The following is a 16,453-nucleotide window of genomic DNA, read 5'->3' on the forward strand; positions in this document are numbered from 1 at the left end:
AGTTTTGACTTCAGCAGACAAACATTTGTCTGGTAGAAAAAACACTGCTGCCTCAAAACAGTCTGGTGGAGAATAAAGAGACATCCTGTCATAGTGTGTCACTGTCTGCCAAATAAGTCCTGCACAAATAAACTCCATTCTTACACTGCCCATTGTTTGATACTCTTTATATTTGATGAGATAGAGTTGCATTGGTCTGTCTACGCCAGTTGTGCCCACAGTTTGCTGAGCATAGGAGCAGTGCTTCATAATGGACAAAGCTGCTGACAATGACTTTAAAGGGGGAATCCACAGCATTTACACACCAGACAAAGCCTTTTGTGGCTCTGGAGGGAGCGGTGTGAAATCTGATAAATTGTCTCAAATGATGTCCTCATCTCTGCTTGAGGCTGGCGGTTCAAGGCTAGGTTAGCCACTACTAGCATAACATACCCAGGGTTCAACATAAAGGCTGCATTTACACTGTGGGTAAAAGTGACCCATATCCGATTTTTTCTTTGTGACTCAGAGTGTGAATGGCACAACTCACATAGAATCTGATCCTTTCAATTCTGATTTGGGCCACTTTCATATGTGGTTTGATTTTTTGCAATATGACCTTAAAAAATATTATACTATATTTTTATATACTGTCATCAGAAGGAAGCAAGGTGGCTCACTTCTCAGCTACTTCCATCATCAGTGTTACATTGCTAGTTTTACTTGCCAAAAGTGGCATTTTACAAGCCCTGACACCTCTAATCCACAGAACTATCATTGGCTGAATTGCATTGTGGGCAATGTAGGAAGCAGGTTTTAGAATGGAAGGATGTGTGGAGACATTTGTTTTTAATTTACTGTCCATTGTGTGTGTAACAATGTTATAAGTGTGAGTGTAATGGTGAAAAAGCACAGAATCACAGCTGCTACTATTGCTCTCATATTGAATCAACATGGCAGGTTTGATATGTAAATGTGGAACCTTAACCCTTATATGGGTGACTAGTTGCCAACTGATTATGTAACATTACTGATTTCTATTCCCTTTCTTATTCCCATTCCCCCATTCTATTCATCTCCTTCTTGTTTTATAGCAATTATAGATGTCTTATAGAACATAACTCTGAAGACAGACAGTATCTAAAATCTCTCTTCCTTTTAACACGACAGAGGAATGTGGGGCAACGTTGAGGCCAAGCGCCTCAGGGTTTAAGCTTCCCTGTTGCCTTCTGATTTGAATATCGTTCAACGTCCATTTGCATCTAGTTTTAATAGCGGTTTATTCAGTCAAGCAGAAGATGACATCTTTATCTGTGGTTGACATATGAGGCCGTTAGCCTCAGGCTAGCGTGTGTCTAGTTAATGAGCAGAGGGATGCTGCCGCTGATTAGGAGCGGCAATGAAAAAGCTCAGCCTTCTACTCTGACTCAACTCTGTAGCGAGCAGATAGGGTCCAGACCCAGATAGGCTGCTTCAAGTTTGTAGTCCAGGTGTGATGAGAAATTAGGGCAGGTGCTTGGTTTGTGTGTGTGTTTTGTTTTCCTGTATTTATGTTCTTATGGGGACCCAATATACTTCAAACTCTTTATGGAAGGAAAAAATGGTTTTATTCTGTTTCCTAACAGTCAAACAAATATATGCACGCCTCTTTATGCTTCTATGTGCATTTTTAAGGTACAATATGTTTAGTTCATATCTTGGGATCAGTAGCAGCTTGTCTCAAAAATAAAAACACCTTTATAGTTTTCTCAAGATTAAGTCAACCAGCTTGTTATTTTTACACAATTCTTATATTAAACTTAACTGCAAGTGCAAGTAACATTTTCATCATTAATTGATCCGCCATTTATTTTCTCAATTAACCGATTAATTGTTTGGTCCACAAAACAGCAAATAGTGGAAAAACAAAAGCAATTTCCAACAGTCACAGTTTCCTAAAGCCCAACCTGATGTCTTCAGATGTCTTCTCTTGTCCAAAACCCAAAGATATTAGGTTTAATATCATATATACATATAATATAAAATCAGCAGTCGCTTAGATTTGAGAAGCTGGCACTAAAGAAAGTTAAGCATTTTTGCTTAATGATAATTTAACAGTTTTTTTTTTTAATGACTAATCAACTATCAAAAATATTGCTGATTAATTGTCTATCACTCCACTAATAATAATAATAATAATAATAATAATAATATGTCAACTTAACCAATCTCAGACATGAATATGCCTCTGCATCATACATATCATACATGTTTATACTAATTTATTTATATAGCCCAAAATCAGAAATTTACCTTTAAGGGGCTTTGCAATCTGGACAAGGAAAAACTCCAGAAAAAAACTATAAAAGGGAAAAAATGGAAGAAACCTTAAGAAAAGCCACAAACATCCATGTCTTCCAGGATGGATAGACATCCAATAATGTAGATGTAGTGTGTAACGATAAGATTATATCCTAGAAAAACCAGAATGACAATATTTTGAGGGTAAATACAAAGTATAATTTTTTAGGTGAGACATACAGTGATGAGGATTAACCTCTTTCAGTATTTTTTTTATTGTGTGTGTCTAAGCATTGAAACATTTGACTGGACAGTGTGTGTGTGTGTGTGTGTGTGTGTGTGTGTGTGTGTGTGTGTGTGTGTGTGTGTGTGTGAGAGTGTGTTTCTACCTCTCTACCATTTACAGTACTGGGAATATTGCTTGCTAAGCGAATGGTGGCCAGTGTGTTGCCATGGCAACACACGCAGCTGTCAGTGTGCTCCTGTAAGAATGACAAATGATTTTTATTAGAGGGGCTCTAAATTGGTGGGATCCCCCATCTCCATAGAGATGCTTATCCCAGCCTGATCAAACTGGAGTCACTCTGCCAATAACTCTGACCACCAGGTCTAATTACAACACAGGCCCTCCTGGGCTCATCATACACTCATTATTGCTCACAGACTAAACCAGCAATTCTGGCGCCAGTCACCAGTGACATTTTCATAGTGGGAAACAATGTGGCGTCGCATATGGCACTGTTATGGCTGCAGTTTCAGATAGTTAGAGATGGTGCTTGCTCAATTTTAATTTTACTAAATGGGAATATAGTTTGGCAGTGCTCTTCATAGAATGAGGAATGCAAATTTGAACTACAAAAGAAAATAAAAGTCACTGAGGAATGCAAATTTGAACTACAAAAGAAAATAAAAGTCACTGTTAAACCAAATTACTTATCTGCCTGTCATAATTATTTGCATTTATGTATTTGCTTTGATCACCATAATCTCTCTGTAAATCTAATAAAAGCTTTGAATGTTTTTTGTTGAAAAGCAGTAGCATACACACAACAACGCCTTTAACAAAATCCAGTCACCCAAGCACCTCATTAAAGATAGTCTACAAAACAGAGACTTTTGTTTGTTATATTACTTAATTACAGTCATCCAGCACAGCTTTACATGTCCAATGGCCGGGTTCAAGTTAAGACCTCTCGAAGATTTTTGTAAATCAATTGTAGATGCAAGTAGGTGTTGGTTTGTTAGTTAACTATACAAGCAGCATGGATTATTATTTTTCTTGTCAAGCTGTGTGACTTTGAGTGGCCAAGGTTACGGTGACACTGTGGGCCCCGGCTGTCTCCAGGGACCTCACTCCACTTGCTAATACACTCCAAGACAGTTGCACAGTGGGGACACTGCCAGCAGAGTGATGAGGAAGCAATTTTATCTGCATTGTTTAGCTGACTCTGTGGGTTTCCCGTAAGTGGCGTCCAGACTGTTGGTGTTGATAGGTCAGACGATTCAAAGTTCTTCAGAGTCAGAGGATTGCAGGTTGATCAAGGTCATAAGAGAAAAAGGTCCTTCTCTCATTTTTCTCAGTTAGCAAAAGGAGCTGGGTGTGTGAAAATAGTTTATATCTGAGCACTGTGCTCTGATATTCCCATGTTTTTAACAGTATTGTCACAGTGTTTGGTTTATGTATGTCTTCATTTTTCATTGTCACAATATCTTTAAATTGCATTATGTACAGTTCTTGATTTGCTATAGCATATTTGACTGGAAGAAGACAGACAGACGGCAAGAGACAGACAGGGGTACTGGGTTCCTGTTGAGATCTGTCAGACAGACAGGGCTGACATTTTTTTTGATAATTGCTCTGCCTAGCCATGATCTGAATTAGCATATGAAAGTTGTGTCTTTTTTTCCTTCACTGGGAGCGCATAGCTGTAAGCTAATTTGTAAGTCATTTTAGATGACAGAGAGTGGTTGTATCCCAGAGGTGCTCTTTCCCTCTTGATCCTTTATTCTCTCTCTCTCTCTCTCTCTCTCTCTCGCCTCTCTCTCTCTCTCTCTCTCTCTCTCTCTCTCTCTCTCTTTCTATCTATCCTGCTTGCTTTCTCTATCGCTTCTCTACCTCCTCCCAACTCATCTTTCCTCCACTCATGTCTCAATTATAGAATATTGAAATGACTCAGGCAACACTTTCAGCTGTTCTGAGGCAGATGGTCGCCCAGCAAGCATAGGTCAAAGTGCTCAACTGTGTCATTGTGTGTCATTGTGTTCCACCTTATTGGAAATCCTTCTCTCTTAGTCCTTGTCACACGTTAACCTGTGTGTCCGATGACGACACAGCCACACCAGTGCAACTGTCCTTGGTGAAAAGTGCAACAGTACTATTGTAATACGGACCTGATTCAGCCCTTTTCTCACTGTTACTATTATACGTCTCGCAAGCAATTTAGTTTTTATTCAAGAACTGCAAGGCCTCCCAATTTTGAATGAACAAAGAGTCTACTTGCAGGCTCAGTGTGGCTTATATGGGGATTAATTGAAGCTATTGAGTGTGGATCCACAGAAAGGGACTTGTGTTTGTGGCACCGTCGATGCCAAAGCAGCTGGGCGGGCCGAGGAAGGGAAGAGGAGACGACTGATAGTCCAGCGAGCCACCTGGAGTGAAGTGAAGCCATAGTTTCAGAAAAATACACTAATACACCCAGGTGTGGACACAAACGCATGCTCATATGTCTAGCATGTTAACACACACACACACACTAACACACACACACACACACACACACACACACACTGTGAGAACAGTTGAGGCTGTCTCTCAGGCAATGTTAGTATGCAGTAGGTGGAGCAGAGAGGAGCAGGGGAAAGCATAGTGGAGCGCCTTCGATCGTTATTATTGACCATTCCTCCATGCAGCTGTATGCTGCATAAACACATTCACACTCACTTGCATTCACACTCACTCGCATGCACACATGCATAGAAACACATACGTTCACACGCACAAAGACTTTAATATGCAGACACACAAGCCAGTGGGATTTGAGATAACTGCAGTGGTACGAGAATACACAGAAATGCCCTGAGTTTACAAGGACATGCACATACAATCCAGTCTGTAGGCCTGCAGCTCTGCTTGAGATAATCAATTCTGTTTGTTGGTAGTGAGCACGAGCTGGTTCTGAGAAGAAAGAAATAACCATGGATCAAGAATGTAATCAAATACCATGGCCCTGGACATTTTTTTTATCTATTTTTAAATTAATACCAATCACAACCACTGAAAAATGTTTTACTCAACGCAGTTTACCTCCTGAAAAGAAGTATTATAACTGGCTACTGTTCTAAACTTTCTCTTCCCTAAACATCTAGATTTTTACTTAATTTTTACGTCATCACTTTTCTCAGCTCGAGGAAGGTTTTATAAATATAAAACCTCCATGGATTAAAAATGTATTAAAGAAACATTCATAGTTGACTGGCTGAGTTGTTTGCAGTTCGAGATGTTCTGTCAACAGTTTTACAGTAAGCTTTTTTAGAATGGTGGTCAATGAGGTAAATTCATTTTTCACTGCAAATCCACAAGTGGCCACTGGGCAAATTGGAAGCAAGGCTGAGCTGGCTGCGCTATCTAGTTCTATAATATATCCATGGTTCAAATGCTTGTCATGAAGTACATAATTTGTACAATATAAGCACAATGAAAAACAGTACTAAGATACACCTTTAGTTTTGGCTACTTCTCGGAGTCATGCATACTAAAGATTTAAGGTGTCAAACTCTATTCTAAGGAGAGAAAAAAAATCGGGTCGATGTTATGTCAACAGTAGTTTGACATTTTGGGAAACATGCGTATTCCCTTTCTTGCTGAGACGAGAAGGTCGATACCACTCTCAAGTCTGTACACTAAATATGAAGCTGAAGACAGGAGACAGGTAGAATATAAACCAAACAGCCAGCCTGACCAAAGCTCACTACTTAACATATCATATCTCGTATATTCAATCCATGCAAAAACCGAAGTATACAAATATGAAGTTGTGGTTTAGAGGTGCTGGTAGGCTGATTTTTAGGCTAGCTGTTTTCCCTCACTTCCACTATTATTGCTAAGCTAAGCTAACCATCTCCTCATTATAGCTCTGCAATGAATCTGTTATGTTTCCAGTATCAAACAAAATGCCTACATCATCCTTTAAATAAACCCCATTTCTCCTCAGAGAGAAATCCAGTAATAACCCAGACTGAGTTAGATTTACTAGAAGACAAGAGACACGCACACATGCAAACACACACACACACAAACGCATGTGAGTGTGTGTATGTGTCTGTTTTAACATGCATTCAAAACACAGGCATACTCCCCTCTCCCAACCCTGGCCTTTTGTCACACTGACAGGCAGTCTGTTCTAATGAAAGCTCCTCTCATTCATAAGCCTGCCTTGTCAACTTTTGATGCCAGACAACTTTCAGAGGGAAAGAAGATGGAAAAAGGAGAAAGGAAAGACAGGAGAGACAGCCGGCTCTCACTTTTTCCCTTTGATTTCCCTTTTTTTCTGCTTTCTCTGAAATCTTTCCTTGAAAATGAACTGCATTTGATTTGATAATATTACATGGTTTGCCTCTGTGGTTATATGATTAAGGACTACAGACACACACATATAATGGGTGTAATCTACCTCTCCTGTCTCCCTCATTTTACCACTGGTTGTCTGTCACACTCCAGAGCATCTCGACCACGAGCTGAAAAACCCCTTCAGGATATCAAATCTATGGTCTTTCATTTCTAACTAGGTCATCACTTGCTCACAATGGCATCCTCACCACCCTCCTATGTGTATTCCTCCATCTCCTTCACTGTTTTCTCATTCATCCCTTTCTTATTGCACAATTATAATGTGTAAACATGTTGGAAGTCATATTTTCTTCGTCATTCATTCCATCCCCTGTCTGTGATTGTAAATTTAGTAATTTTTTTTTTTAAATCTTACCAAGGATTTAGCTATACTTTTTTTTTTCAGTAGCAGATCAGATTTCCTGTATTATTTAGCACTGAGCACTGGCCTGTACCAGTAGTATTAATCTGTATTAAACTGTCATGACAGGGCTAAATGAGAGTAATTCAACACCCCATAAAGTCTGCATTATGATATCTCTACCAATATTGCCAGAATCCCCACCATACGGCGGCCCCATTTGCTCCCCGTCCCAGATAGGCTTCTCCATCATCGGTGACATGAAATACCCCGGCAGCCACCGGCTACAGCACACATCACTCCTCATAAACACTGACTACCTCTCTCTACTTCCATGTGTTCACACAAATTAGCATAACATCAGCATGATATTAGCACATCCGACCTGCACAGCCATTCCTTATCAAAGCGCTCTGTGATCCCTGGCTCCCTGCGCTTTAGTCTGGAGCAGAGAAAGAAAGAGAAACAGAGAGAGAGATGGAGAGAGAGGGAGACAGAGTTTCCCCCCAGAGAGAGAGAGAGAGAGAGAAAGAGAGAGAAGAGAGCGATGAGCTACATGATAACGAGCTGTGTTACACTGCTACACAACACACAGCCTTGTCACAGTGCCTCAGAGCTGTGCTGAGCTAAATGGGCTGCAGCAGATGTTTGGTGACTTCAATCACACAGAGCTGCGTACCTACCTCACTTGACTTGCAAATATTTGCTGAGAGACTTCAAAATTGGATTTTCTGTATTTTCTTATTTTAGAATGTGTGAGGTAGCGATTACAGTGCTTAAGAATGAATACACACAGTACGCTTTCTTCTCACACTGTATCACTGTAGAATATTATTTGTTATAAAATGCTAGTTGTCTCCTGTGATGAAATCCGGAGGCAATTGATCCTTTGTTTGTTCCTTTCATGTGTCACAGTGTTTCAGACACCAGTAGTTAGATTTTGGCAAAACGTGGAGACAGTAGATTTCATCCAACTGGGAATTTCAAGGATTACACTGGTTGTGTGTGCAAAACATTATGGGTCAAAATTAGGTGATATTTGTTCTACTGTTTGGTCCAGACAGAGAAGTCTGCCTTCATCAGTGGGAGGCAATATGTTCACTTATTTTGTCATTCAGAATTAAGATCACAGTGCGCTAAAGGTCTCCTTAAAGTCATGAAATTGTTGTTGAGCAAACTCTTTATTATAATTTCCCTAAATATTATGTTCTATATTTTCTTAATAACATTAATACAGTCAAGTTCAAAATTTCTGTAATACTAATACAGAGGAATTCAGTACTGTAAATAAGCAAATGTACAGGGTATGATAATCGTCCATTTTCATACCACAGTATTCCATGGTATTGGTATACCACTGCAGCCCTATTCAGAATGTGTATAATGATAAGTTGTATAACGCTAAATGTTCACACTACAATTCATTATTTGTTTTCATGAAAGTCTTGTCACTCCAGACAATCAAGCTGAGGGTGGGGTCCAGTGGGGAAGAAATGAAAGATCCTGCACTCTGCTGAGAAGGTTTAGTCTGCAGGCCATAGACACTCTCAAAGTTTTTTGTAGCGAATCTGCAAACTACAGAATGTTCAATTATACTCATTGACCAGAGGCCATACACAGTACTTACAGCTCACATAAAGGTGACATATTTGGCCCACAGGCAGTTAGGATGTTCATAGGAGCTGTCATTTCAAAGTGTTACTTTATTTTCATTGTTTTATTAAGGCCGGTACTGTAACTGTTTCAAATTGCACCATACACCGATATGTCCTGTGACTTAATAGTTTTTATTTGTTTATTTATTTGCAGTGTCACGGTTTGTCATCACATCCACGGGAGCCCTGTATATCCTGGATGTGCAAATGGAGGACGGGCTGTACAACTACAGGTGTATGACACGTCATCGGTACACAGGAGAGACCCGACAGAGCAATAGCGCCCGCCTCATTGTCTCAGGTAAGAGGAACACTAAAATATCCAGAAATGATGCAACACGTCAAGAGGTATCACATCACATCCTGCCATATGGCTTTATTTATCATTAATGAAGAAGATCATATTTATACTTGACTATAAATGACACAACCAAGTAAACAATGTGAACCATAAAAAGGACACTAAACTAGATGACACATGACACATTAAATAAAACAAACAAACCTCTTATTTGTCTGTGTGTATTTTTTTGTTGTTGTTTGTTTTAAGTACTGCTTATTTTGGTTGGTTCAAAAATAGTGTGTGCAAAGTGGCAGGGGACCATATGGAAATAAATTTGTATATGTAAAAAAGATCTAGATAATTTGAATATAATAGGGAGTGACAAGAAAAAAACACATGAATTAAAGAGGGGGTGGCATGTGATAAAGGTCAGTAGAGCTGTGCCAACATGATTTCAGAAGAGGGCTTCAAGACAGAAAATGCCATTCGTTTTCTTAAACCATAAAGGGACACTGCACCGATTACACATCATGATCATTTAACTTAGTAGCAGTAACAGTAGCCTGTGAAAACAGTTGTATTGTGTTTTTTGTGGATCTGATTGGAGATTTCTAAAGTAACCCTGATGTTGTCATTAGGGTTGAGTTTGGGTACTCTGGCACAGGCTTTTGGATGTTTGTTTGTTTTAAATGGGAAGCCTGTGTTCCCGTATTTGTATGTAATGTAATTTTCTTAATAATAGAGGTGAATAGCTCTGGATTGCATTAAGAAAAGAAATGCCTGCATCCAACCTGATCCTTAATGTTTTTATATTATATACTAGATTTTTCATAAATAACAAAGTTGGGCATAAATTTGCTTAACAAACTCTCTCTGTAATCTTTTTTGAGCTTGTCGTTGTGTAGAGGGAGTTTCTCTCTCTCTTTAAAAGTGTACTGCAGCGTCTGTTGCTTTGGTGCAGCCTCTGCTTGAGTTAGCTGAATGAACTGTATTCTGTTGGAGCTGAGCTCAGTGGCGGCACACAGCACAGTGGATTGGAGAAACAGAAATCTGAGAGTTGACAACAGCTGCACTGTGCACGAAAGCTTCATTCAATTCCACACAACCATCCAACTTAGACTCAGTGTGTTACATATATGTATCAGAACCTGGGATTGAAAATTGTTCAGAAGTGATCAAACAACACAACTAACTCAAACATCTTACTATGCCCTATGACCCCCTTACAGACCCCACCAACTCAGCGCCCCACATACTGGACAGCTTTGAGCGTCGTGAGGTGATGGCATCTCATCGAGTGGAGTTGCCCTGCAAGGCCTCCGGACATCCAGCACCCAAATACCGCTGGCTAAAGGACAACCGGCCGCTGGAGCCCGACACACGCTTCAGACAGAGTGTGACAGGACTGCTGATAGAGAGAGCCCAGCCCACTGACACAGGGACATATGTGTGTGAGGTGTGGAATGGATATGGCAATGCTGAGGTGGTTGGCAGGCTGCTGGTAAAAGGTCAGTATCCATGGGGTGTTGGTAAGTCATTGGTGTGATTTTTATCAGTGCTATTATCCCTGAAAGTCTGAAACAAGCTGGGATGCTAAAGATGCTGCTTCAATTTTGTAGGGTGCTACATATAGTGTTTTTAATCTTTCTGTGGCAAAATAATAATGATAAACTCTTAACCCTTACCTCCCTTACCTACAGAGCCCCTGAAGGTCGTGGTGAGCCCGCGTAAAGTGAAGGGCAGCGTGGGAAGTCAGGTTTCACTGTCCTGCAGTGTAACTGGCTCCGAGGAGTACCAGTTGTCCTGGTACCGCAATGGAGAGCTCATCTACCCAAGTAACAGCGTCCGCATGACAGGCCAAAACAGGGAGAATCTGGTTATGGCTGGTATGGCCAAGAGCGACGGAGGAGCCTATCAGTGCTTTGCCAGGAACGGCAAGATGTCTGCCCAGGACTTTGTTCAAGTCATACTGGAAGGTCAGAAATCACAGTGGTCTTACTGAAGACGTGGGTGGGAGCACTCACATACAGATCTTTATATTAATCTCTTTGTTTTCTGTGTAAGGGTATATGTGTGAAATCCAAACTGTGTGCCTGTGTGTTCATGTTCAAATCTAGACAGTGTCTATTGTATTGAGTGCTGCAGTACAGCTTAGCTCTATTAGATTTTCTGAAAGAGGCGAGTGTACTGTTACACAAGCTGGGTTGCTGCAGTGTCTGCCGCTCATGACCACACTAATATAAGGAGAATATTGATAATCAATGATGTTGTGGAGCCAGGGAAAGGAGCTGTATTAATTTGCTTTACAGTCTGATTCTGCTTTTAATACAACACACATGATAGTATTGCAATGAATCAGCAAATCACTCTTTACTCTGAATAGATTCTCATTTAAAAAAGGCTTCAGATGTGTTTCATATATTATGATGATTGTTGAATATTAAAATGAACCTTTCCATGTGTATCCCCTCCCACTACCAAGATGGCACCCCCAAGATTCTGGCTTCATTCAGCGAGAAGGTCTACAACATCAATGAGTTTGTGTCACTGTCGTGCACGGTGAAGGGCACACCGGAGCCCCGGGTAACGTGGACTCTGGATGATGAGCCAGTGGTACGGGACAGCCGTCACCGCATCTCTCACTACTCCAACAGCGAGGGCCATGTGGTCAGCCACCTCAACATCAGCCAGACCCAGGTGCCCGACGGAGGGGTGTATCGCTGCATCTGCAACAACTCGGCCGGGACAGTTTCCTACCAGGCGCGAATAAACGTAAGAGGTGCTTGTCAGATCAACTCTTCCAACACACCATCACATATACACATCAACATGTCTAGATTTTTTCTGTTTGTATATGTTTTTATTTGGCTACATTTAAAAAGCGCTTAGATGTGCAGATGTTGACAGAATGCCTGACTAGGTTTGACGAGAGGTTTTTATTTTTAGTCATCAGATGTGTTGCTAGTTTCTCTGACATTTAGAAACCTGATTTTGTGGTCTCAGAAGAGGACACAACAGCCTCCTGTAGGAACACCTCCTATCATCAGTCACTGGTGTCAGCGTTTACTTTTCTAATGCCCTGCTTCTTTCCCAACACCTGCTGATAGCTTTATATTGGGACGCCATTAGGGTGATTTACTGTTAGCTCCAGTGTATGACTGTAGTGCTATCTACTCTCTACAGGGACATGGTTGGCTGGATTGCTGTTGTCATGTAGCAGTTATACTGGGGCGCTCAAGCTTCCAGTGCTTGGTGTGAGGCTATTAGTATTTCTGTATTGCGGAGAGGGAAGGGTACTTTCTGTACACTGATTGGTTTAATTTGATTGTGTTCATTCTTGCATGTAGTAAGGCTAAATAGGGCGATCCTCTAGCCCTTAAGCGAGGCTCCATGGATGCCGAATGCAGCCAAGCAATGAAGATAAATCTCCACAGGTGCCATTGCGGAGAAAGTGTAATGACTGTTTCTCACATCGTTGGCTCCTTAATCGTGCTAAAGAGAGTAGCAACCCAGGATATGCTTGTGCTTAAAGTACACTACAGAGCCTAGTTAAACTGTCTTCTACAGTGCTTTAAAGAGAAGCCTAATAGTCCATTTCCCTGATAGACACTGAGCTATGGATGCCTATTGGTTATTCTGTTGGTTTTTCACAAGTGTGTGCAAAAGCCTGCAACATGAGTAATGGTTTTGATAATAGCTTCATGAGTGGAGAAAGGGAACATTCCACTCTAATGCTTGTCAGAGGCAATCACAGTCGGCACCAAAGAGGTGGGAGCGAAAGGTAATATTCACTGCAGGCTCAAATAGAAGGGTACACGGGTCCCTGGTTCTGACAAGGCAAAAAGCACGTTTGATATGAAGGAAATAGAGCAGAATGGTCCACTGGTAACAATTCTGAACCAAATCTCCTATTTTGAGTTTCTTAGACGCCTTTCTTTGAGTGACAACAAGGATATCTTAGTCAGGCATTCTAAGACTTCTAAATAAATCTTGGTAATGTTTTTTTTATTTCTCTGCTATCAGAACGAATCAAGGCATGTACACTTTGTGGTGTCTTGAAAACACACACAACACAGAACAGCTATCTTTTATACCACCCCCCCTGCCTCAAAATCATTTTAAGAGAGTTGTCTCTCCAATGTGTCCTTCAAGGGCCTGCCAGCATCAGACCAATGAAAAACCTCACTGCCATCGCTGGCCGGGACATGTACATCCACTGCCGTGTCATTGGCTACCCGTACTACTCCATCAAGTGGTACAAGGATTCCAATTTGCTGCCATACAACCACCGCCAGCGGGCCTTCGAGAACAACGGCACCCTGAAACTGTTTGATGTGCAGAAGGATGTGGATGAAGGAGAATACACATGTAATGTGCTGGTGCAGCCTCAGCTCTCCACACACCAGAGTGTCTATGTTACTGTGAAAGGTATGAACCTCAGTCCTATCTGTCTTCCTTTACAGTTCATGACTCAACACTGGATAATAAGTCTGGATTTAGCAAAATATTTAGTCGCTGTACCTATGTGTAATCATGGGTACTCCGGATTATTAAGTATAAGTGTCAAGTAAACAGTTTAGGCCATTTATTTGAGATGTACATACACACTGTATATGTGTATATTTGTTGAGTACATTCATGGATACTCCATCATTAATCTTTCAGTCTGTGGATACTAAGATGAAATCACTTTATCAGTCTGTGCACTGACCCTGTGTCTTTCCACCTGGGATACATGCTGTACATCACACTTAAAAGATATATTAAAGCATCACATTAGTATCTACCTCTCCTTGTCGGATAAAACACAGATATGCAGGGGTATATTTGTATATCACAACCTGTAAAAAAACACTCACATCACTGATAGCAAAGAACCATTTCCATCATCCCGACCAGCTTATCTGGGGCTCATCTGAATATGCAGCGGTGCTGAGCTGAGCCAGATGATGATAACCTCAGATGGCTCTTTTTCTTCAATGACGCTGCATAATTTGAAATGTCAGCTGGGCAAATCCTCATCCCCTCCATCCCCCCATCCCTCTCTGGCGGGTCTTGACGTGCTAAGGAGTGTGCAAAGGGGAAATCACACAGCGTAGACAAAGCTATGCCGCCATTCCGCCTTGGCTAATTTGCCTCTCGGCTGCTTAGCATTCCACCGCTGCCGAGAGGGAATCCCCAGGAGCCTATTATGCCTATTTTGTTGTGAATTAAATAAGCGCTGAAGTGCCGCTTATTCCAATGTTATTTTAAATCATTAATTTTCTAAAGCATCTGGTTCTCACGATGGCTACAGTGTCCCCAGAGAGCAAAAGAGAGTGAGAGAAAATGTTATATGCATGTTGTTTAAGAGAGAATTAAGCCGTTGTGTGGGGACAGGTAATAAAATATTTATCTTATTCTGGCAAAATCACAGTATAATGTTTTAATATTGGGAACAAGGTGATAAAGGGAGAATTATGACTAAGTTGCTGTGAGAGTGCTTTAGACATATATGTTGTTTTTTTTATACTCGTTAGAATGGGGACTGATTTTGTTCACCTGAGGTGAAAATCAATTTGCATGTCTCTTCCTCAGTCCCACCTACCATCCACCCATTTGAGTTCCCACGGTTTTCCATCGGCCAGCGAGTCTTCATCCCTTGCGTGGTCATGTCTGGCGACCAACCCGTCTTCATCACCTGGCAGAAGGACGGTCGGCCGATCCCAGCCAGCCTGGGCGTCACCATAGACAACATAGATTTTACCAGCTCCCTGCGTATCTCCAACCTCACACTGATGCACAACGGCAACTACACCTGCATCGCACGCAACCAAGCTGCCGCCGTAGAGCACCAGAGCCAGCTCATCGTCCGAGGTGAGGAGGTGGGGAAGACGGGCGAGAGAAGCGGGGTGGTAGTAATGAGGAGAGTAGAAATGCCAAAGTATCAAAGTATAGGGGCATATCATCTTAAGTCGCTTGCTACCAAAAGTTTTAGAGATAAAACGAAGTGACTTCTGATGAGAGATAATAATAATATATTGAGTGTCAGTATCAGATCATTAAATGATTAGCATTGTTCAACCAAATATTATCTTTAAGGTAATATTGATTCTTCATTTTGACTTGATCTTTCTCCCTGAATACAGATTTATAGATTTTATTTTTAGAGATTTATTGAAAGATTTCCTTCCAAGTGAGCTGTTAGTGCTCAGTAGACATAAATTTGATTTTGAGATGAATAAGTGTAATCTAACGGCGACTTGGCTTGCAGTTCCTCCCAAATTTGTAGTGCAACCTAAGGACCAGGATGGCATCTATGGAAAGGCAGTGATACTAAACTGCTCAGCTGAAGGCTATCCTGTTCCTACAATCCAGTGGGAGTACTCTAAAGGTAAACACATAGCATGACACACACATTAATGTACCTGTGTATAATATACACACATATTATACCGTAGTAACACACAACTGTTCCTTCCAGGTTTGGTGAAAGTGTTTCACAAGTTTTCAAAGACCTTTAACTGGATAACTTGCCTTTCTTTTCTTTTGAAAATCAGGCTGAAATGTATGTAAAGATTTTTTGTCCTCTGGCAAGCTTATTCTCTGCAGTAAATGATCCTTCTACAATGCCAACACAGCAAACAGTGTCCACAGCCTTAGGGTTGAATGTATAATAACACCCACCCAAGTCCAAACAAGCACTGTGAGATTAGAAACATCAGCAATAGAAGGAAGAGCTTTTTATTTCTCTGGAAGTAGAAAATAGGTGAAAGATTACGTAACTACGAAACTTCCTGGCCATGGACACAATAACAGCGTTTCTAGAAAACAAAAAGGATCGGTATTATCATGAACATCAATTGCTTTCATTCTTGTCATTTATGACATTGCTCACTTATAATGATACATGACCAAGGCTCATATGCTGTTACTGTTAATACAAAGCTTAGATAATTGCAGGTTCCTCAAATTCAATGAAATTCTGGTATGTTTATATAATATTTGATTAATTAATTAAACATGCAAATCTAATCAATAAAAAAAATGATATCTGGTGAATACCTACAGTAGGTTTAGCCATAAAAAACTAATCTGTACATATATCAGCTGTGGGTTTTATAAAGCAGGTACAGTAAGTAGACATGTTAATTGTGATACAAGATAAGTATCTGTCGTTGATGAAGAATGGGCTCCATGTTTTCAAAAGCAAGTCCTGGCGAATAAATACGACTCGTTCATACAGTAAATAGAGTTCTATGTAGTGCTCAAATTATAATGGTGTTTTTTTCATTTTCTCACAATACCGC

The 16,453-nt window shown here is 40.7% G+C and overlaps 1 protein-coding gene across 4 annotated transcripts in view; it reads left to right on the forward strand.

Annotated features, from left to right (window-relative positions):
- Nucleotides 1-16,453, forward strand: part of dscama (Down syndrome cell adhesion molecule a) — a 93,449-nt gene that overhangs the window by 49,929 nt on the left and 27,067 nt on the right. For 3 of the 4 annotated variants that reach the window (XM_051401284.1, XM_051401281.1, XM_051401283.1), the window contains exons 4-10: nt 9,036-9,182; nt 10,394-10,672; nt 10,865-11,140; nt 11,647-11,943; nt 13,317-13,592; nt 14,742-15,020; nt 15,418-15,537. In XM_051401284.1, the coding sequence (XP_051257244.1) occupies nt 9,036-9,182; nt 10,394-10,672; nt 10,865-11,140; nt 11,647-11,943; nt 13,317-13,592; nt 14,742-15,020; nt 15,418-15,537 (1,674 nt within the window). Of the gene's footprint in view, nt 1-9,035; nt 9,183-10,393; nt 10,673-10,864; nt 11,141-11,646; nt 11,944-13,316; nt 13,593-14,741; nt 15,021-15,417; nt 15,538-16,453 lie in introns of those variants that run through there. The other variant, XM_051401285.1, reaches the window with a different exon arrangement.

The sequence above is a fragment of the Dicentrarchus labrax genome, unplaced genomic scaffold (assembly GCF_905237075.1).
Source record: "Dicentrarchus labrax unplaced genomic scaffold, dlabrax2021, whole genome shotgun sequence".
Taxonomy (NCBI): domain Eukaryota; kingdom Metazoa; phylum Chordata; class Actinopteri; family Moronidae; genus Dicentrarchus; species Dicentrarchus labrax.